The 21,922-nt window shown below is 40.2% G+C and overlaps 1 protein-coding gene across 5 annotated transcripts in view; it reads right to left on the bottom strand.

The window, feature by feature from the left end:
- Positions 1 to 46: 46 nt before the first annotated feature.
- PFKFB1 (6-phosphofructo-2-kinase/fructose-2,6-biphosphatase 1) overlaps positions 47 to 21,922 on the bottom strand; it is a 92,066-nt gene continuing 70,190 nt past the window's right edge. For all 5 annotated transcript variants that reach the window (XM_066357478.1, XM_066357480.1, XM_066357479.1 and 2 more), the window contains 4 exons: positions 6,344 to 6,473; positions 2,988 to 3,050; positions 1,416 to 1,480; positions 47 to 1,067 (listed from right to left, as the gene is read on the bottom strand). In XM_066357478.1, the coding sequence (XP_066213575.1) occupies positions 1,008 to 1,067; positions 1,416 to 1,480; positions 2,988 to 3,050; positions 6,344 to 6,473 (318 nt within the window). In that variant the 3' untranslated portion in view covers positions 47 to 1,007. The remainder of the gene's footprint in view (positions 1,068 to 1,415; positions 1,481 to 2,987; positions 3,051 to 6,343; positions 6,474 to 21,922) is intronic.

The following is a 21,922-nucleotide window of genomic DNA, read 5'->3' as shown; positions in this document are numbered from 1 at the left end:
ATGGGATAGAGTAACAGAAAATAGGTGACCCTGACTTTGAATAGAATTTAGGGATAGCTGCGGAAGCAGATAAATGCAGATTCAGGTAGTGATCAGAAACCTTGTAATAGATTCCAACCAAAAAAGGCAGTGTGGATTATACAAGGTTTGGGTTGCTGGTGGTTGTAATAGAAGGACAAAGGAACAAGGGTAGTGAGTGTATCAGTTTGTCTTTTCAGTACTGGGTTGCTGTTACTTGCTCAGAAATACGATGTGCATGCTTATTGTGTAGGAGGCATGCTTCCAAGGATCCGTGAGTCCTTACAAGAAAGTTGTAAGGACTAGGGATCAGTGGTTAGATAGTGGGATGCTTATATTTTAAAAGTCAGGCTGGGGAGAATTCTACCTGATACCAGCATCCATGAAATGGGTGATCAGTGGAGTTGAGGGGGACTGGGAGGACAGCATATTGTTTGGATTATTTATATGGACAGTGATGACACTCAAAATAGCAGCAAAAGTTGGAGAAAATAGGAGCACTGTGGACTATTCCTATACTCACAGCTTCTCTGAGTATAGGAATGATATCATGCCCTCAGCCACACTGCCCACCAAAGAACAAGGCCCTATCTCCTCCCTTACTTTTGGAGGTGCTACTTCAGAACTCTTTCCTCCAGGAAGCTCTCACCCATCCCATACTCCCACTTCACAGGGTCAGTATCTTAAGAATATCCTGCGGAGGAAGCCTCACAATGTTTATCTCTCCCCTCTGAAAGGCAGTAAGAGAAGTTTTCATTGATCAGGTAATAAAATTAAGAAAAAAGTTTCATCCAAAGTTAAACAACTCCTTGGTTATAGCTAGAAATTGAGACCTGTTTTGGAATTGCTGAGGGCTTTTTCACTACAAGCAGGGCTCTCCCAGTGGGGCCAAATCCAGAGTCTTCTTAGTGTAGAAGAAGAACAAGGATAGAAGCTCCTAAAGGTGGAAGACAGTGAGGAAAGAGGTAGTTTAACCTCTTAGATAGGGCTCAGTAATGGGCAGGGACGGTGTCCAGAGCTTCCTCAGGTTCTCGGGTTATGTCCACATTCTGAGAAAAGAAAGCCCAGGATTAATCGGAAGGAGAAAGCAGTGAGAAGCCCCAGCCCCTCCCCTGTCTGTGTCTTCACTACCAGGCCCCCCTCCTTCAGTCAGGCTTGGATTCTGACCCTTTTCTCAGGCAATTCTGGAGGAATCTCTGCCTTAGGCCTTTTTGTCAGGGGTTGCTCTAGCCCTGCGTCTCTGGTGCCTCCATGTCTGAGCTGTGGTTCCAGCATTTCTGGGTGCTGATTATTCTACTTGGTGTGAAACACCCAAGGTCTGTGGGACTGGGGTGGCCTTTCAGTGGGTGAGGGTGCTTTCACCATGTGCCCGCTTAGGCCACAGAGCCCTCACCTACCTCAGGCTTCTCCCGATGTGTGTTTACAGCCTCCACATTCAGGTAAATGGACTCCATTTTGCAGCCTCAAAAAAATAAACAACAACAAAAGCTCCACAATAGTCCATATACCAACCCCCAAGGAAAGCACAAGTCCTCCCTGAAGTGTCATTCCTACCACCCCCACCACCACCCACACCTTCATCTTCATGCTGTGTGCAGTTGTGACTCTCTGAAGGGAGGGGAATTTAGACCAGCTCTGTGGTGTGTGGGGAAGACACCAGGCCTAAGAGGCAACCAGTGGGATGTCTTCCCAGCTCTTCCCCAATAGACTCAGTGTTCACCGAGCCTCAACTGTCAATAGGAAGAAGAAAGGAGATGATCTCTAGGGCCTCCCTCAACCCTTGTGATCACTGAGATAGCAACCTAATCTATATAGTAATGATGGAGCTCCAGGCATCCTCCGGCTGTGTCAGGTGGTGAAGTGGTGGAAGAGTCCTGGGGCCACTGCCTTAGGACCATCAGTCCCAGGTAAAGTTTACTTAAAAGACAATGGTCATGGCAACATCCGAGGTATGGTATTTCACAAGGAAGTTTTGCAAAACCTGAAGAAGAAGGTGGCCTAGAGCTGGCAGAGGAGGCCCAATGCCTGTGGAAACCTCTTTAGTTCCATCTCTGGAATGAACTCGGCTTTGGGCTTCAGTGTATCATTCGCACACTCCTGAAAAGTTTTGAGTCTGTCTCTTTCCTACTCATGAACATTTCATAGCTAACTAATACCCCAAGAGAGAATCTATTTTTTTATTTTTTATTTTTATTTATTTATTTTTAAATTTTATTTATTTATTTTTTTTGTATTTTTCTGAAGCTAGAAACGGGGAGAGACAGTCAGACAGACTCCCGCATGCACCCAACCGGGATCCACCCGGCACGCCCACCAGGGGGCGACGCTCTGCCCACCAGGGGACAATGCTCTGCCCCTCTGGGGCATCGCTCTGCCATGACCAGAGCCACTTTAGCGCCTGGGGCAGAGGCCAAGGAGCCATCCCCAGCACCCGGGCCATCTTTGTTCCAATGGAGCCTCGGCTGCGGGAGGGGAAGAGAGAGACAGAGAGGAAGGAGAGGGGGAGGGGTGGAGAAGCAGATGGGCGCTTCTCCTGTGTGCCCTGGCCGAGAATTGAACCTGGGACTTCTGCATGCCAGGCCGACGCTCTACCACTGAGCCAACCGGCCAGGGCCCAAGAGAGAATCTAAACTGCCCAGACTAGCTTTTGAGTCCTTTCTTCAATCTGGTCCTGACAAACATTTGTTCCTCTTGGTCCTCTTTGGAGATACCTTCTTCCCTTCTCCCCGCTACAATTTGATGCTCTATTCTTCGTACTCTGGCAGAGCACTCTGGGGCTAGGCTCCAGTTTAGAGGCTATTCCAATTTTTCCCCATTCTCATTTTGCCACCACCAGTCCCACCTCCACCAGGACATCCACTACCCAACCAAGGAACCTCCCCTATATCTCTACTGGACAAATAATAGGCATTGGAGGCATGACCGTGGTCCTTATGTGCCTTTCCTAAGATGAAGGTAGGGGCTCTCACCATAAGCCACAGGTGTGAGCTTGAGCACTGTGTGCAGAGGGCACTTGAGATATGGCAGCTCATCTGGAAAGAAGGACAAAACAATCATCAGAGACAGGGTGCTGGGAGGTCACCAAGTCCCCAGGCCTGCAGGTTTACAGAACTCCCCTCTGCCCACAGCCCTTGCCCATGGTCAGCCTCCCCAGCGGCCCACCCGCCACACTCTGCAGGGTGGCCCAGGAGGAGGAGAGCAGCCGAGGAGCAGGAGGGCCCTGGGGAATGCAGCCAGACTGTGGGACCTCCGGGACGGTCAGGCTGGTGACGGGGGAGGTGGCCTTCCTGCTCACTCCCAGGGCAACCGCGACCCCACGGCAGGTCTCCCTCCCGCCCCAGCCTGGGCCTCACACAGCTTTTTCCTCACCCAGGACTGCGTCCTCCCACTGCTCTCGCTCTTATAGCTTGATTGTTTTAAGTTGATTTATTAGGGTGACACTAGTTAACATAATTACAAGGGTTTCAGGCACCCAATTCTACAACACATCTCTGTGCAGCGTTTTGTATGTTCACCCTCATCCTCAAGTCAAGTATCACCCCTCACCGTTGTGCCCCCGGTACCCTCCTCCCGGCCCCCTCCTGACAGTGATCACTCTGTTGTTCGTGTCCATTGCGTTTTGTTTTTGCTCTTGTTTTCCTTTTGGTTCTTTTAAGCTCTATCTCTCTACTTCCCGTGCCCACCCCACCCCCTCCCCCGGAAACAAGCCAGTCTGAGAAAGGCAAGCACCATGTCCTTCCACTCGTATGTGGAATCCGCTTACTCTTGTTGATGGAAGAGCATTCCTCGCTTCACTTATTTCCAGTTATTGCCTCTACGCATAGACTCTCTGAATACTCCCTTACCGTTTCTTGTCTGGGCCCGTTTCAGATACCAGACAGCCCTGAGTGGAGGGGATGCTCAGGCCCATGGTACAGATGAAGAAAGTGAGGCCCTGGGAGTGAAGGCACTCGCCCCGAGGCAAACAGCCAGGAAGTGGCAGCACTGGGCCTGGCACCCAGAGCCCTCTGAGTTCAAGTGTGTGCTCCGGCCCCTGCAGTCTGCCACCCCTGCCTTCGAGGGGCTCACAGTTGGGATGGCATCCCATCCTCTCAACACGCTCTGATGACACTCAACTGCTCGCCCACCAACCTGGGCGTGCCACTCTTCATCTCCCTTCATTGAGCCAGAACCCCATGGCCCACGTCTTCCCATCCCTGAGGTTCCTCCTACACTTTAAAGGGGACTGCCAATGCCCTCCATGCCACCTGAGACATCTGTCTTGGCAAAGTCCTGGATGTCCAGCCTGCTATTCCTCCTTGATTTATCACCATCACCGTCAGGCCCTGGGCCGGCACTTCGGTGCACTGTCTCCACCTGACCTCGCTGATACTCTGCGGAGTTACTGTTCCTTGTGGCGCACATGATGGGACAGACTCAGAGTAGGGAGCCCACATGCCTGAGGTCACTGGCCTTGCTCTGCCAGCACCCCCACAAGTGACCTGGCTTTGCCTTTGGTCTCCCTGGCCCGCAGACTCCCCACCTCTCACAGCAAGGGATTGGGCTAGAGGCACTCTGAGGGTGGCCCCGCTCTGAGGTCCGCTGGGTCTGCACTCTTACTCACGTCTTCCCTCTGGGCCTCAGTTTCCTTGCCTGGGTCATAGGGGTAGAAGCATGAGCTCAGTCTGTTTGGCTCAGCTCCCAGGCAGCTGTGAGCAGCTGGTGCGGCCTGCTTGTGAAAGCAGGTAGGACGTGGGTAAAGTGGTGTGCAAACAGGACATGCATGTGCCGCCCACTCGTGCCCTGCGTGTCTGCAGGGGGGGTGCACGTCTAGAATTTATCTGGGCCCAGTGTCCCTCCCAGCTCCTCTGAGCCCCGTGATCTAGGTAGGGCCAGTCATGTCGCTTCTCAGAGCCTCCGTGTTCTCATCTGCGCAGACGGGTTGCAGTGCCCGCCTCACAGTCCCAGAGACAGCACCCCGCACTAGATACGTGGACCGTATCCGAAAGCTAGCAGCACAAGGACCCCCGCCCCAACCCCTGTCACCTTGTCCCAGTGAGCCAGTTGAGGACAGGATTTGTTCAATATCAAGTTCTCAATTTCTCCTGGTTCCAATTCTGAATGACTCCTTACTACAAGCACCTTTTATTGTGAAACTAACAACATGCAAACAATACAAATCGGCAAACGTTGCACACATCAGATATGACCTGCGCTGTCCTCACACAGCTTCACAGTGTCCCGGAGATGCCGACTCTTTAGCATCCGTGTCAGAAGTGTACTCTGTCACCCTAGGGTGGCACAACAGTCCTTTGCCAGGCTACTTGCTCTAGTTTGCAATTAAGTATATGTAGTTTTTGTATAAATACTCTGTAATTTACAATGTCTATAGATACATTTTTTTATTTTATTTTTTATTCATTTTAGAGAGGAGAGGGAGAGACAGAGAGAGAGAGAGAGAGAGGAGAGACAGAGAGAGAGAAGGGGAGGAGGAGCAGGAAGCATCAACTCCCATATGTGCCTTGACCAGGCAAGCCCACGGTTTCGAACCGGCGACCTCAGCATTTCCAGGTCGACGCTTTATCCACTGCGCCACCACAGGTCAGGCCTATAGATATATTTTTAAAAAGAAACAACCATTTACACTTTTAAAAATAAAAACTCTATCTTGTTTTCATTTGTCATCTCTACAGCAAATATAAAAACCTATACTCAGAATAAATGAAGTCACAAAAAATCCATTACCACCCGATGACTGCATGCTTCAGAGAAATACTGGTTCAGGTTTTCCAGATCAAGTCACAGTAGTAAGGCTGGCTTTGAAGACCTTAGCTCAGAAAAGTAGTAATAGTCATAATAGCAGCTAACACTTATGTAGCCAACACTATGTGTCATGAACTGTTAAGCTCCTTTAAAAAAATTTTATTGATTTTAGTGAAAGAGGAGGGGGGGGAGAAAGAGAGAGAGAGAGAGAGAGAGAGAGAGAGAGAGGAATATAGATCTGTTCTTGCATGTGTCCCAATCAAGGATTGAACCAGCAACCTCTGCATTTTGGGACAATGCTGTAACCATAATCTGACCAGAGCAAATTGTTAAGATTTTTATATATGTTGATCTATTTAAACTTCATCATTATTCTCCCCACTTTACAGATGAGGAAACTGAGGCCAGAGAGGTTGAAATAATTTGCCAAAGCTAGTATATGATAGAGCAAGAACTTGAAATCAGGCATCCTTGTTCTAGACACTGTGACCTTAAGTACTAAGATATAAACAAACAACTGGTAGTGTCAGGGTCTTAAATCACATCCAGATTCCCATGCCAGGAACAGAGAGGACAGTGGTACCTGAGCTCTTATCCAGGAAGTAGGCCAGGAGGCACCGCATGACAGCTTGGTGACAGATCACCAGTACATTTTCCTGACGTTCTAGCTCCATTATAACTGGCTCCAGACGCTGAACCAGATCTTCATATGACTAAAAATAAGAAAAATACTTGGGTAAGAAAGGAAGATGAGACCCATTTGCATAGAGGAGAAGAACTCTAGACTAGAGACCAGGAATATTTGGCGGTGGTGCCAGTTTAGTTGTTGACTCAGCAGTCTGACCTTAGGCAACTCACTTCTTTCTTAGGGTTTTGGTTTCTCATCTATTAAATGGGGAACAATCAATATATTCAACTAGATATCAATAACAATAATAAAATTTCCCACTACAAAAATTACTAAGAAAGCTAGATAAAATAAATGCTTGAACTATTGACTATTCAAGAAAATAATGGGACATTATAAATATAGAGTTTTAAAATAAAGAAAACTTTGGTAATAAAGAGTGATAAGTGGATGTAGAAGCCACAACTGCCCTGGAGTATTTGTCAATCATGTTATTCAAGGGGTTTGAGTTTTTAAAACCATATAGAGACAAAAGACAAGGTGTTAGGTACACACAGTGTAGGGAGTTGGGACTGAAATTCTCAAACCTGAGAGCCTCAAAAGACTACATCCTCAATAAAAGTATAAACTAGAAAAGAAGTATATATAGGCAAAGGGAAAGAATAAGAACATTTATCTGTCTCTGCTTGACTCCTAATACAAAAAAATTAGGAAATGTCTCCTATAAGAATGTACATAAAAAAAAAAAGAATGTACATACAACTACATTTCTACCTTTAAGTGAGTTTGTGATTCTGAATTATACTATCCATGTGTTTTAGAAAATGCTGAGCTGAGAGTTGAATAAAAAGTGATTTCAAAATGTTAGCTCCCAGGAGTGTCTGAAAAAAGCAGATGGAAATTTTCCCTGGATTCTGTCAACTCAGACTGCATGAGATTACTGCAGATAATTTTTTTTAACCAAACTAAAGCTCACATAATACAAAAGAAAAATAAACTATCATGAGTGAAAATAAGCAGAAGGAAAACAAGAGGAGAATCTTAAAAACATAAGATAAATAATCCAAAATGTAAAACAAAGACATTTTAAATTTTTAAAGAAATAAGAGATTGAATGAAAAAAATGTAAGAAATAAGATGTTACCAAATACATAATGTAGATTTGGAACAGAGGTAAATAGAATTTTAGGAAAAAATATATAAAACTCAATGGATGTTGTAAACAGAAGTTTAGATACAACTTAAGAAATAGGGATTTGGAAGACAGAGCTGAAGAAATTATTACAAGTGCAACAAAGAAATAAAAAAAATGATAAAACAATTTGGGAGCCCTAAAGAATAGACAGGACTAACACACATTTAATTGTATTTCCAGAAGGAGATAATAGAGAGCATGTGGGAGAACAGTTAAAGATATGTCTAAGAATTTTTCTAGAATTGATGAAGAATTCCAATTCTCAGATTCAGGATTCCAACAGATATGAAGACCCTTAAAACAGTAATAGAGAAAAGAAATATCAATTATGCTGATAAGAGTCTTCTTAGCCATATTAGAAGTCTGAAGACAGTGGGGTAATATCTTCAAAGTGCTGAGAGAAAACAACCACGAACCTAGAGTTTTATACTCAAAGTATCATTTAGGGCTGAGTCCCCACTCCCAAAATCTTTTTAGACAAAAAAGTTGAATTTAGTACCAACAGATCTTCCCTAAATAAACTTTTAAAGGAAATTTTAAATTGAACCCAAATGGAATACTTGAGATGCAAAGGAATTGTTAAACATGTGGTTAAATATAAATAAACACTGACTGTATACAATAATAAGTTTAATAATAATAATAATAATAATAATAATAATTCATTTGGGTATTAAGACACGAGTAGAGTAAAATACAAAGCAATGATAAACATGTAAGTTAGGAGAAGGGGTAACTAGAATTTTAAAGTTCTTATTTAGACATCATAGAAATGATGGAGTGAGAGATCCTTTTGACCTCTCCCTTTGAAATTTCAACAATCTCAACAGCTATAACTCAGCGAAGTACCCCATTTGGGTGCACAGTCACACCGTGTGCATTGGAACAACTAAAGATGGGCAGGGTGTTGACTAGGGGTGAAAGAAAGGATGCAGCGTTGCAAGCAAGCATTCACAGTGTGTCTGGGTTTCTTCCTGTAGGGAGAAGCAAGAGATTTTTTGGAGGTGGGAGGAGCACTCTCAGGAGTGGAAAACTAGAGAAGCAGTTGAGTTCAGGGACAGGGAAGAAGACAAAACTCTGGGACAGTGCTGGAGCTCCCAGGGTCTGTCTGCAGTCCATGACTGGGACAGAGAAAGGGAAACACAAGGTGCCCTTCTTAACCCTCAGTGTCAGGATGCAGAGAGTATCAGTGGCATATCTTTGAAATAACTCTGCAGAACCACAGCTTCCCCTAAAGAATAGGGATACTCTTTGTCTGGTTGCTGGTCTGTCTGGACCAGGGGTCCCCAAACTTTTTACACAAGGGGCCAGACTGTTGAAGGGCCGGACTATAAAAAAAACTATGAACAAATCCCTATGCACACTGCACATATCTTATTTTAAAGTAAAAAAACCAAAATGGGAACAAATACAATATTTAAAATAAAGAACAAGTAAATTTAAATCAACAAACTGACCAGTATTTCAATGGGAACTATGGGCCTGCTTTTGGCTAATGAGATGGTCGATGTGCTCCTCTCACTGACCACCAATGAAAGAGGTGCCCCTTCCGGAAGTGTGGCGGGGGCCGGATAAATGGCTTCAGGGGGCCGCATGCGGCCCGCGGGCCGTAGTTTGGGACCCCCTGTTCTGGACACAGGGAAGAACACATAGAAGGCTGAGATTGCCGTTGCTGGGAGGAAGAACAGAGAAGATGCTAAAGTCCTCCCAGCCCACCCTGCTCATATTGTGGCTGCAGCATCTTGGGGGTGGGGGGGTGGGTCAGCTGGAGTATTTCATAGAGCTAAAACTTGTTATATTATTTTAATATTATTTTTATTTAAGAAATTAAATTTAACAGGGTGACATTGATCAATAAGTGTACATAGATTTCAGGCAAACATCAGTACACCATTTCAATAGTCAATTATGTTGTATATCCATCATCCAAAGCCAAATCAATTTCCATCACCTTATATTTGTCACTCTTTACACCCTTCCCTCAACCCCCTTTCTACCTCCCTTACATCTCTCTCTCCCTGTAACCACTTCACTTTTATCTGTGTCCATGAGTCTCAGCTTTGTATCCTACCTATGTGTGAAATCAGTTTGTAGCTTTTTCTGATTAACTTATTTCACTCAGTATAATGTTCTCAAGGTCCATTCATGTTGTTGTAAATGACCCTATGTCGTCATTTCTTATAGCTGAGTATTTTAATATTTTTAAAGATTTCATTTATTTTAGAGAGGAGAGGGAGGGAGAGAGAGAGAGAGAAAAGATAGAAGAGCAGGAAGCATTAACTCCCATATGTGCCTTGACCCGGCAAGCCCAGGGTTTTAAACTGGCAACCTCAGCGTTCCAGATCAACTCTTTATCCACTGCGCCACCACAGGTCAGGAGAGCTAAAACTTGTAATCCAGCGCCACCTACCGAAAAATAATAGACAAACCTCTTGGAAGTAAACTAGGAAAGATTCACTAACAAATGCCTAATAGGCAAGGGATCCATCAAATACTATAAATAGTCAAGAAAGAGACACAGTTCAGAGAGAAATGAAAAAATATCCAGAAAGAAATCCCAATCCCATGGAAACTTGGGGATATAAATGACTGAGAATTCAAAATTAAAGTCCTGGAAATACTTAACAATGATAAGCAATTTAGTACACTCAGAAAACAAATTAATGAACAAAATGAGTACTTTGCCAAAGAGATTGGAACTTTAAAAATAAACAAGAAATTCTGGAGATGAAAAACTTAATATGCAAATTAAAAAATGAACTAACACCAGATCAGATGGTGGAGGTGATGGCACAGTGGATAGAGCATCACACTGGTACGCGGAGGACCCAGGTGAAACCCTGAGGTCGCTAGCTTGAGCATGGGCTCACCAGCTTCAGTGCAGGGTCTCTGGCTTGAGCGTGGGATCATAAACATGACCCCATGGTCACTGCTGTGAGCCCAGAGGTTGCTGGCTTGAAGCCCAAGGTCACTGGCTTGAGCAAGGGGGTCACTCGTTCTGCTGGAGCCCTCCCCCCAGTCAAGGCACATATGAGAAAGAAATCAATGAACAACTAAGGAGCCTCAATGAAGAACTGATGCTTCTTATCTCTCTCCTTTCCTGTTTGTCCCTATCTGTCCCTTTCTCTGACTCTCAGTCTCTGTAAAAAAAAAAAAAAAAAAAAAAAAAGGAAAAGAAAACTGAAAACTGTAACTGGTCAGATAGAGGAAAGAATAAGCATCATCAAAGATAGGCATATAGAGATGATACAGAAACAAGAAGAGAGGAAACTCAAGAATTGAGAGAGAGAGAGAGAGAGCGAGAGAGAGAGCTATCTATAAAAATTATCCAACTCCATCAGAAAGAGCAATAAAAGAATAATGGGTATACTGGAAGAAGAAGAGAGGGAGAAGGAAACGAAGAGCCTAATTAAACAAATAATTGACAAGAAGTTCCCAAACCAATAGAAGAGTTAGATCTTCAAATCTAAGAAGTAACAGAACGCCTAATTACAACAACCCAAACAGACCTTCTCCAAGGCACATTTTATTAAAACTGTAAAAATTAATGACAAAGAAAGAATCTTCAAGGCATCCAGGAAAAAGAAGAACATAACATATAAAGGAAAGCCCATTAGGTTATCATCAAACTTCTCAGCAGAAACTATATAAGCCAGAAAAGAGTGAACTCAAACATTCAAAGTACTGAAAGAGAGGAATTACCAGCCAAAAATACTATATCCATCAAAATTATCTTTTTAATATGAAGGAGAAATAAAAATGTTTCCAGATATACAGAAGCTGAGGGAATTTATCACTAGAAAATCTCCACTGCAGTAAATAGTCAAGGAGATAATTCTTTCTGATACAAAGAACAGAATGTCACAAAACTACAAGTAAAAGCTCCCCAAACCTTGCAATATAAACAGGGATAATTTGTGACAATAAACACATAAAAAGAAAGAGGACAAAGGTCTGAAGTAGCAAAAAAGGATGGAGGGCATTCATATGAAAAAGGACTACTGTATATATAACACTAATTTTTTAAATAACCTAATGGTAACTCCCCTCACCCCTCAAAAATCCCTAAAATACGTAGCCTTTAAAAAAAAAAGAGAAAATAGTCCTCAGCCAGTTTGCTCAGTGGCTAGAGTGTCAGCCCAGCGTGTGGACGTTCCAGGTTTGATCCCCAGTCAGGGCACACATTAGAAGTGACTATCTTCTCTTCCCTTCCCTTCCCTCTCCACCTTCTCTCTCTCTTTGTCTCTTGCAGCCAGTGGCTCAATTGGTTTAAGCGTCAGGCCCAGCACTGAGAATAGTTCAGTTGCTCAAAGCATCAGCCTCAGGTGCTGAGGATAGCTCAGTTGACTCAGTTGATTTGCAATTGGCCCCAGATGGGGGCTGCCAGGTGGATCCTGGTTGGGGCGCATGTGGGAGTCTGTCTCACTAACTTAACTCTGAGGAAGAGAGAGAGAGAGAGAAAAAAAAAACAGAGGAAAGAAGTATGAAATGCCACCAAACAAAAACAACTGACAGAAACTCAAAAGAGGGAACCAAAAAAGACACAGAGCTACCAGAAAACAAAACATAAAATGGCTACAGGAAGTCCTCATGTGTCAATAATCACTTTAAATGTAAATGGCCTGAACTCACTAATAAAGAGGCACAGAGTAGCAGAGTGGATTAAAAAGCAAAACCCAACCATATGCTGGATTTAGGAGACACATCTATGCTGCAAGGACAAAAACAGACTCAAAATGAAAGGGTGGAATTTTTTTTTTAAATTAAGTGAGAAGCAGGGAGGTAGAGACAGATTCCCACATTCACCCCAACCAGACTTCAGCCAGCAAGCCCCCTAAGGTCAATGCTCTGCCCATCTGGGGCTGCTGCTCCGTTGCTTGGCAACAAGCTATTTTAGTGCCTGAGGGGAGGCTACGAAGCCATCCTCAGCATCTGGGGCCAACTTGCTCAAATCAAGCCATGGCTGCAGTAGAAGAAGAGAAAGAGAAAGGGGGTGGTGGAGAAACAGATGGTTGCTTCTCCTGTGTGCCCTGACTGGGAATTGAACCTGGGACTTCCACTTGCTGGGACAACACTCTACCACTGAGGCAACCAGCCAGGGTTGAAAAATATTCTCTGAACAAATAATATTCAGAGAAAAGCAGATGTACCCAAACTTTTTAGTATATATACACTGAATCAGCAAGCACCAAAATATAGAAAAGAAGTATGAATAGGACTAAAAGGAGAAACAGCCAAAAACATATTTATATTTGGGGATCTTAATATTCCATTGACAACTCTATACAGATCACCCAAAAAGAGAATCAATAAAGAAATATTAATCTTAAATGACAGACAAGACCAAATAAACATAACTGACATGTACAGAACACGTTTTTTTTACTTAGAAATTACATTTAATGGGGCAACATTGATCAAAGAGTGTACATAGGTTTCAGTTAAACATTTCTATAGCATATGAACTGTTGATTGAGTGTGTGCCCATCATCCAAAGTCAAGTCATTTTCTGTCACCATATATTTGTCCCTCTTTACTTACTTCCCCCCTGCCCCCTTACCCTTGATAACCACTTCACTATTAATTACTGTATTTCCCCATGTATAAGACACACTTTAATTCTGGGGCCCGAAATTTGAAAAAAAAAGTACTACATAAAGTTATTGAACTCAAGTTTTATTCTCCATAAAATTCATACAACTCCTCATCACTGTTAAAACTCCTATCCATTAGCTTGTCCTCATCTGTGTCTGATGACGAATCACTGTTTTCAACAATGAGCGCAAAAACAAGTGCGAAAAAGCAGGAAATGCAAGTAAAAAAAAAAATCTACAACCACTGTATAAGACATACCCAGTTTTTAGACCTCAAATTGTTTGAAAAAGGGTGTGTCTTATACATGGGGAAATAGAGTACGTCCATGAGTCTAAGTTTTATATCTCACCTATGTGTGAAATCATACAGTTCTTAGCTTTTTCTGATTTACTTGTTTCACTCAGTATAATGTTCTCAAGTTCCATACAAATTGTCATAAATGGCAATATGTCATCATTTTTTATGGCTGAGTAGTATTCCATTTTATATAGGTACTGCATCTTCTTTATTCAATCCTCTATCAAGGGATACTTTGGGTGTTTCCATGTCTTGGCCACCGTGAATAATGGTGCAATCAATAGTAGGGGTGCATGTGTCTTTGTATATCAATGTTTTCAAGTTTTTTTGGTAAATAGTTGAGGGATTGCTGGATCATATAATCATTTATTTCTTAATTTTTTTGAGAAATTGCCATACTGTCTTCCATAATAGCTATACCAGTTTACATTTCTACCAGCAATGAATAAGGGTCCTTTTACTCTACAGCTTATCCAACACTTGTTATGACCTGTCATGTTGGCAGCCAATCTAACAGGTGTTAGGTGGTATCTCACTGTACTTTAAATTTGCACTTCTCTATTAGCTAGCAAAGATTAGCATCTTTTCATATATCTATTTTTTGTTTGTATGTCTTCATAGAAGAAGTGTCTGTTCAAGTCCTCTCCCTCTTTTTAAAATTGGATTGTTTGTATGTTTGTTGCTCAGTTTGGGAGTTCTTTATATTTTTTGAATATTAACCTCTTATCAGAGCTGTTGTCTGTGATTATCATTTTCCATTTGGTTGGATATCTTTTTGTTTTGTTGGTATCTTTTGCTGTGCAGAAGCTTTTTAGTTTGATATAGCCCCATTCATTTACTTTCCTTGCCTTGGGGGTCAAATTCATAAAATGTTCTATGTGATCAAGGTCTGTAAGTTTAGTATCTATGTTTTCTTCTATTTATTTAATTTATTGTTTTAGGTTTTATATTTAGGTCTTTGATCCATTTTGAAACAACTTTTGTATATGAGGGCATACTGTAGTCAAGTTTCATTTTTTTAATATTTTATTTATTGATTTTTAGAGAGAGAGAGAGAGAGAGAGAGAGAGAGAGAGAGAAGGGGGAGGAGCAGGAAGCATCAACTCCCATATGTGCCTTGACCAGGCAAGCCCAAGGTTTCGAACCGGCAACCTCAGGGTTCCAGGTTGACGCTTTATCCCACTGCGCCACCACAGGTCAGGCAAGTTTCATTTTTTTGCATATGGCTTTACAATTTTTCTAGTACCATTTACTGAAGAGGCTTTCTTTTCTCCATTGTATGTTTTTTGCTCTTATTATTTTTTTTTTAGATTTTACTTATTGATTTTAGAGAGAGCAGAATGAGAGAGAGAAAGGGAGGGGGGAGGAGTGGGAAGCATCAACTCATAGTATTTGCTTCTCATATGTGCCTTGACCCAGCAAGCCCAAGGTTTTGAACCAGCGACCTCAGCATTCCAGGTCGATGCTTTATCCACTGCGCCACCACAGGTCAGGCTTTGCTCACTTTTTTGTAGGTTATTTGTGTATATATATGTGGTTTTATTTCTGAGCTTTTGATTGTATTCCATTTGTCTTCAAGTCTGTTTTTTTTTCCCCCCAAATACTATGCTGTTTTGATTATCATGGCTATGTAGTATAATTTGAAGCCCAGGTAGTGTGATACCTCCGACTTCATTCTTTTTTCTCAGAATGGCTTTAGCTAGTCGGAATTTTTTATGATTCCATACAAACTGGGTATTTTTTGTTCTCTTTCTCTGAAAAATGACATTGGGATTTTAATAGAAATTTCATTAAGCTTGTATATTGCTTTGAGTAATATGGCCATTTTAACTATGTTGATTCTTTCCATTCATGAACATGAAATATTTTCCCATTTCATTGTGTCTTATTCAATTTCTTTCAATAATGCTTTGTAGTTTTCAGTAGATAGGTCCTTCACATACTCTGTTAAGTTTATTCCTAGATATTTTACATTTTTTGTTACAATTGTAAAAGAAAAATTTTTTTTTAGTTTATTTTCTGAAGTTTCTTCATTGACGTTTTGGAAAGCAGTAAACTTTTTTATTTTTATTTGGCATCCTATGACTTTACTATTGGTTTATTGTTTCTGAAAGTTTTTGGGTGGAGTCTTTGAGGTTTTCTATATATAAGATGATGTCATCTGCCAAAAGCGATAACTTTACTTCTTTTCCTGATATGGATGCCTTTTATTTCTTTCTCTTGCCTGATTGCTCTGGTTAACACTTCCAGTACTATGTTGAACAAAAGTAGAGAGAGTAGGCAACCATCTCTTGTTCCCGATTTTGTAATAAAAGCCTCCAGTTCTTCATCATTTAATATGATATTGGCTGATAGTTTGACATATATGACTTTTATTATGTTGAGGTACTTTCCTTTTATTCCCATTTTATTCAGTGTTTCAATCATAAATGAATGTCTTATCTTGTCAAATGCCTTTTCTGCATCTATTGATAGAAACATATAAAATTTGTCTTTTGGTTGATGTGATATATTACATTGATTGATTTATGTATATTGAACCATCCTTGTGCTCCTGGAATGAATCCTACTTGATTATGAGGTATTATTTTTCTGATGTGTTGTATTTGATTTGCTAGTATTTTGTTTAGGATTTTTGCATCTGTATTCTTTAGAGATACTGGTCTGTAGTTTTCTTTTTTTGTGTTGTCCATGTCAACTTTTGGTATGAGGGTTATGTTGGCCTCATAAAATGTATCAGGGAGTATTGCTTCTTCTTCTATTTTTTGGAAGACTTTAAGAAGAATAGGTACCAAATCTACTTTGAATATTTGTAGAATTCACTAGTGTAGCCATTTGGTCCTGGACTTTTTTTGTGTGGAGGTTTTTGATAGTTGTTTCTATTTCCTCCCTGCTTATGGGTCTATTTAGGTCTTCCACTTCTTCATGACTCAATCTAGGAAGACTGTATTGTTCTAGGAATTTATCCATTTCTCCTAGATTGTTGAATTTGGTGGCATATAATCTTTCATAGTATTTAAGTATGATCCTGTGTGTGTGTGTGTGTGTGTGTGTGTGTATAATGTTTGTGGTAACTTTCTTTAATTTCAGATTTTGTTTATATGATTCATTTCTATCTTTCTTTAGTGAGTCTAGCCAGTGGTTTGTCAATTTTATTGATTTTTTAAAAAGAATCGGCTCTTTGTTGTATTCACTTTTTCCTATAGTTTTCTGTTTTCTATTTCATTTAGTTTTGCTCTAATTTTTACTATTTCTTTTTTCTACTGACTTTGTGTTGCCTTTGTTCTTCTTTTTTATAATTTTTTAGATGTATTATTAGTTTATTATCTTGGGATCTTTTTTCTTGATATAAACCTGTAATAATATAAAGCTCCATTTTATTACTGCTTTCGCTGCATCCCAGAGTTTTGATATATAATGTTGTCATTTTTATTTCTCTGCCTGGCTTATTTCACTTAGCATAATAGACTCCAGGTCCATCCATGTTGTCGCAAAGGGTAAGATTTCCTTCTTTTTCAGTTATTGCAGCATTGTTTACAATAGCCAAGATCTGGAAACAGCCCAAGTGTCCATCAGTAGACAAGTGGACTAAAAAGCTGTGGTACATATACACAATGGTCGTGGGTCATATTTCTTTTTCTTCTCATTTTGTCTGTGGATTAGATAGGTCTGTCCTGACTTTAAAATTTGTTATGGTGTCTTTATGAGGAAGATGGGGTCAGTGATCCTAACTTCCAGGGTGCCTGAGTTTCTTTCTTTTGAATGATTCTTGAGGGTTATATTTACCCTCCTGTTGTGTGTAAGTCTTAAATGCAGCTGGATGTTTCTCAAGTGAAGTTATCCTTTCCTGCTAGCAGTTTATAAGGGTCAACCTTGATCACGTATATTAGATGCTTTGTGGTGCCTGTCTTTTTTTTTTTAGAATTTAATTTTTTTTATTTATTCATTTTTAGAGAGGAGAGGGAGAGAGAGAGAGAGAGGAGAGACAGAGAGAGAGAAGGGGGGAGGAGCAGGAAGCATCAACTCCCACATGTGCCTTGACCAGGCAAGCCTAGGGTTTCGAACCGGCAACCTCAGCATTTCCAGGTCGACGCTTTATCCACTGCACCACCACAGGTCAGGCTTGCCTATCTTGTTGATTGTATTCATCTCCACAGTGTCTGGTGCCTTCTAAACACCTGGTTTGGGCATGCTATTTGTGTATCTAGCTGTCTAGCATTGGTGTGGTCTGCCCCTCATTACTGGTTGTTGGTTCTGGGTCCTTGGTCAGGATTTTGGTAAGGGTTGGTATCAGTTGTTTTGTAACCTACTGTGGGCTATCTGTATGTAGCTACTTCACTGTTCTCTGTTTGTGTCTGCATTTTCTGTGTTTGGTTAGTACGAGAGGGGCTAACCTGTGTATAAGGATAAGATTTATCTTGCTTAGAGCTGACAGCAACTCCATAAAAGTCTAAGCTTTTTAAGATTTGCCTCCAATTTTCAGCTGCTCCACCTCTTATTGCAGATGCCTGGTTTTTCCACAAAGTCTTATGTAGAAAGTCTGTAGTTTGGATTGAGACTAACCTCATGCCACCAATGCTTCTACAGTTTGCGAACTTCGTGGGTTAAGGAAATGAGGTCAAAGTGACAACGTTAGTGGGACTCTGTATATCAGGGGTTTCTTGGTCAAGAGCTCAGTACAGGGAAAGTAGCCCCTACTCCAGAGACTAATCCCTCAGACACTGTCAGATACTCCACTTCTATTTCTCCCCAGTGAGGTGAGCAGCAGGTTCAGATTGGATGGGACTGACAGTCCCTTCTGCTGAAGTTCTTCCACATGGGTAACTTAGAGCCTCAGGGGAGGAAGACTGAGAGTCCTACACTCAGGCTGACTGTGCCCCCTGAGAAAGTGGCTAAGCCTTTTAACTAGTCCCTACAATAAGCTCCATGGAACCCATACCTTGAATTCCAAGATTCTCTTGATTCCCTCTGTGGAATCTAGCCCAGTGAGGCAGGATATCTAGAACCTTGGAAGGCTGACTTTGAAGTTATATCCTGTCCAGTGCACATGCAAGCCACTGTGCAAGTGCTGACCACAGAAGGCAGAACTCACCTAAGCTGGGCCTGGTGTCCGATGAGCCCTACCTTCAGACATGACACCAGCAAGGGTTTTCAGGTCCTGTTCTGATAGTCTCCACAGCTTGCCACTGGATGTGCTGACCCTGGGCCTCCCTGCAGGGAACCAGTGCAGATCAGTGCAGGATAATGGCTGTGACTCATCCTGTGCAACCTTCTTGGAGCAGTCTTGATGAGGCTTCTGTAACTTCTTGGCTATGGACTCCTCTTTATTTAGTCCAAAGTTGGTTTTTCAATATGATTGTTCTTAAATTTTGCTGTAACTCCAATTTGGTCTTCGGAGGTGGCAGTTGGAATGTCTGCTTACTCAGTCACCATCTTGTAATTCCAGGAATATATAGATTTAATGTAATCCCCTTAAAAACCCCAAAGGAATTTTTTAAAAAGAAAAATATAGAACAAAAAGTCAACATATTTGTATGGAACCACAGAAGACCCTAAATAGACAAAGCAATACTGAGAAAAAAGAACAAAGTTGGAGATATCACTACTTGACTTCAAATATACTAGAGTCACAAAAATTAAAACAGCATGGTATAGGCAGAAAAACAGATATACCAACCAATGGAACAGAATCAAAAGCCCAGAAATAAAACCACACACACACACACACACATATATATACAAATAATTTTTGACAAACAAGCAAAACAAAAACAAACAAACAAAACCCCCCAAAAAAATTGAGAAAAAAAAACTTCTTCAATAAACAGTGTTGGAAAAATTAAAGAGCCACATGCAAAAGAATGAAACTTGACTACAGTTTGTCCCCATGCACAAAATTGTTTCAGAATGAATCAAAGAACAAAATATAAGATATGAAACAATAAATTACATAGAAGAAAATATAAATACTGAACTTGTAGACCTTGGTCAGAGAACATTTTATGAATTTGACCGTGAAGCCAAGGGAAACAATGGGAAAAATAAATGAATGGGACTATATTAAACTAAAAAGCTTCTGCACAACAAAAGAAACTGACAACAACAAAAAAAGGCAGCCAACCAAATGGTAGATAATATTCACAGACAGGTCTGTCAAGGGGTTAATATCCAAAAAATATAAAAATCTCACAACACTTAACAACAAACAAACAAACAAATAATCTAATTAAAAATGGAGAGAGGACCTGAACTGACACCTCTTTCATGAAGACTTATAAACAACAAATAGATATATGAAAAGGTATTCATCTTTGCTTACTCTTAGAGAAATGCAAATTAAAATCACAATGAGATACAACGTCACACCTATTAGATTGGCTGTTATCAACAAGACAGGTAATAACTAGTGTTGGAAAGGCTGTGGAGAAATAAAAACCTTCACTCACTGCTGGTGGAAATGTAAACTGGTACAGTCACTATGAAGGACATTATGGCAGTTCCTCCAAAAATTAAGGATAGAGCTACCATATGACCCAGCAATCCTTCTATTGGATATCTATTAAAAAAAAAACCTTGAAAACATTTGTATGCAATGAAATATGCACTCTCATGTTCATGACAGCATTATTCACAGTGGCCAAGATATAAAAACAACAAAAGTGTCCTTCAGTGGAGGATTGGATAAAGATGTTGTGGTACATATATACAATGGAATACTACTCAGCCATAATAAATGATGAATTATTTCTACTTCTAACAACATGGATGGACTTCAAAATATTATGCTAAGTGAAACAAATAAATCAGAAAAACCTAAGAAGTATATTATTTCACACATATATGGAATAGAATATTGAGACTCATATATATAGACAAAAATGAAGTGGTTACCAGATGGAGAGGGAAAGTATTAAAGGGGACCGAATATACAGTAATATTAAATGTTTTGACTTTGATTGATGGGTACAGAACACAGTGATTAGTTCACATGATATCGAGATGTATAGCTGAGTCCTATGTGTTCTTATGAACCAATGTCTCATCATCAAATTTAATTTCTAAATAAAAAATAAAATAAAATAAATGTTAACATTAAACATTTGCAAAACTGCAAAGAAACTAGATCATTTATACATGGCTGGTTGGAATGTAAAATAACATAGCTATCTGGAAAACTGGCAGATTATTTTTTAAAAATCAATATAAACTTAGAATTATATTCCTAGGCATTTATTTTAAAGAAATAAAAACTTATGTTCCTACAAAATATTTTCACAAATGTTGGCAGCATTATTTATAATATCCTAAAAATTAAACACAACTCAAATATTCTTCAGTGGGAGAATAGTAAAAATGAACCATGGTACATTCATACCATGGACTTGTATTCATCAATTAATAGAAACAAACTATTAATAGATGCAACAGCCTGGATGATTTTCCAGAAAATCATGTCAAAAAAAATAACTAATCATAATAGGTTACATACTATATGGTTCCATTTATATATGATATCATTGTTGAAATGACAATATTTTAGAAATAGATTATATTGAATACATTAGTGATTGCAGCAGTTAAGAAAGAAGTGGGTGTGGGTATAAAAGGCAACATGTGATCCTTATGATGATGGGAATGTTTTGTATTTTGACTGTATCAATGTAAATATCCTGGATGTGATATGGTTTTACAAGATGTTACCATTGTGTAAAATTGATTAAAGAATAAAGGAAAATATTACTTCTTACAATTGCATGTGAATCCACAACTATCTCAAATAAAAAGCTTAATTATAAAAAAACATTTTAATTTAGGGGGAAGTTGGAAATATTGATTTTAGATTTTGTTAATCATGCATATTAAAATGTAGGGTGATGAGCATACTATGCAATCAACAGCTCAAATGATATGAGATGTTTACCTTAAACCTATGTACTCTTACTGATCAGTGTCACCCCATTAAATTTATTTTTTCAAGAAAAAATAAAAAGAACAACAAAAAGCCCAGAACAAGAAGAAGAAGAAAGGAAATAACAAATATCAGAGTGGAAATAAATAATACAAAGACTTAAAAAAATACAAAAGATCAACGAACCCAAAGGTTAGTTCTTTGAAATGGTAAAAAGATTGCTGAACATTTAATCAGACTCATCAGAAAGAAAGAGAGAGGAACCAAATAAGTAAACTTAGAAATAAAAGAAGTAAAACTGACATCAGAGAAATACAAAGGATTGTAAGAAAACACTATGAAGCACTACCTGCCAAAAAATTGGACAACCAAGATGAAATGAATAAATTCCTAGAAACATACAATATTCGAAAACTGAATCTAGAAGAATCAGAAAACTTGAGCAGACCAAGTACAAGAAATGAAATTGAAACAGTTATCAAAAAACTCCCAGCAAACAAAAGTCTTGGGCCAGATGGCTTCATAGGTGAATTTCACT

This window comes from Saccopteryx leptura, chromosome X (genome assembly GCF_036850995.1).
Source record: "Saccopteryx leptura isolate mSacLep1 chromosome X, mSacLep1_pri_phased_curated, whole genome shotgun sequence".
Taxonomy (NCBI): Eukaryota; Metazoa; Chordata; class Mammalia; order Chiroptera; family Emballonuridae; genus Saccopteryx; species Saccopteryx leptura.
The sequence above is the reverse complement of the archived record's forward strand: the minus strand, read 5'-3'. Positions and strand labels throughout refer to the sequence as shown.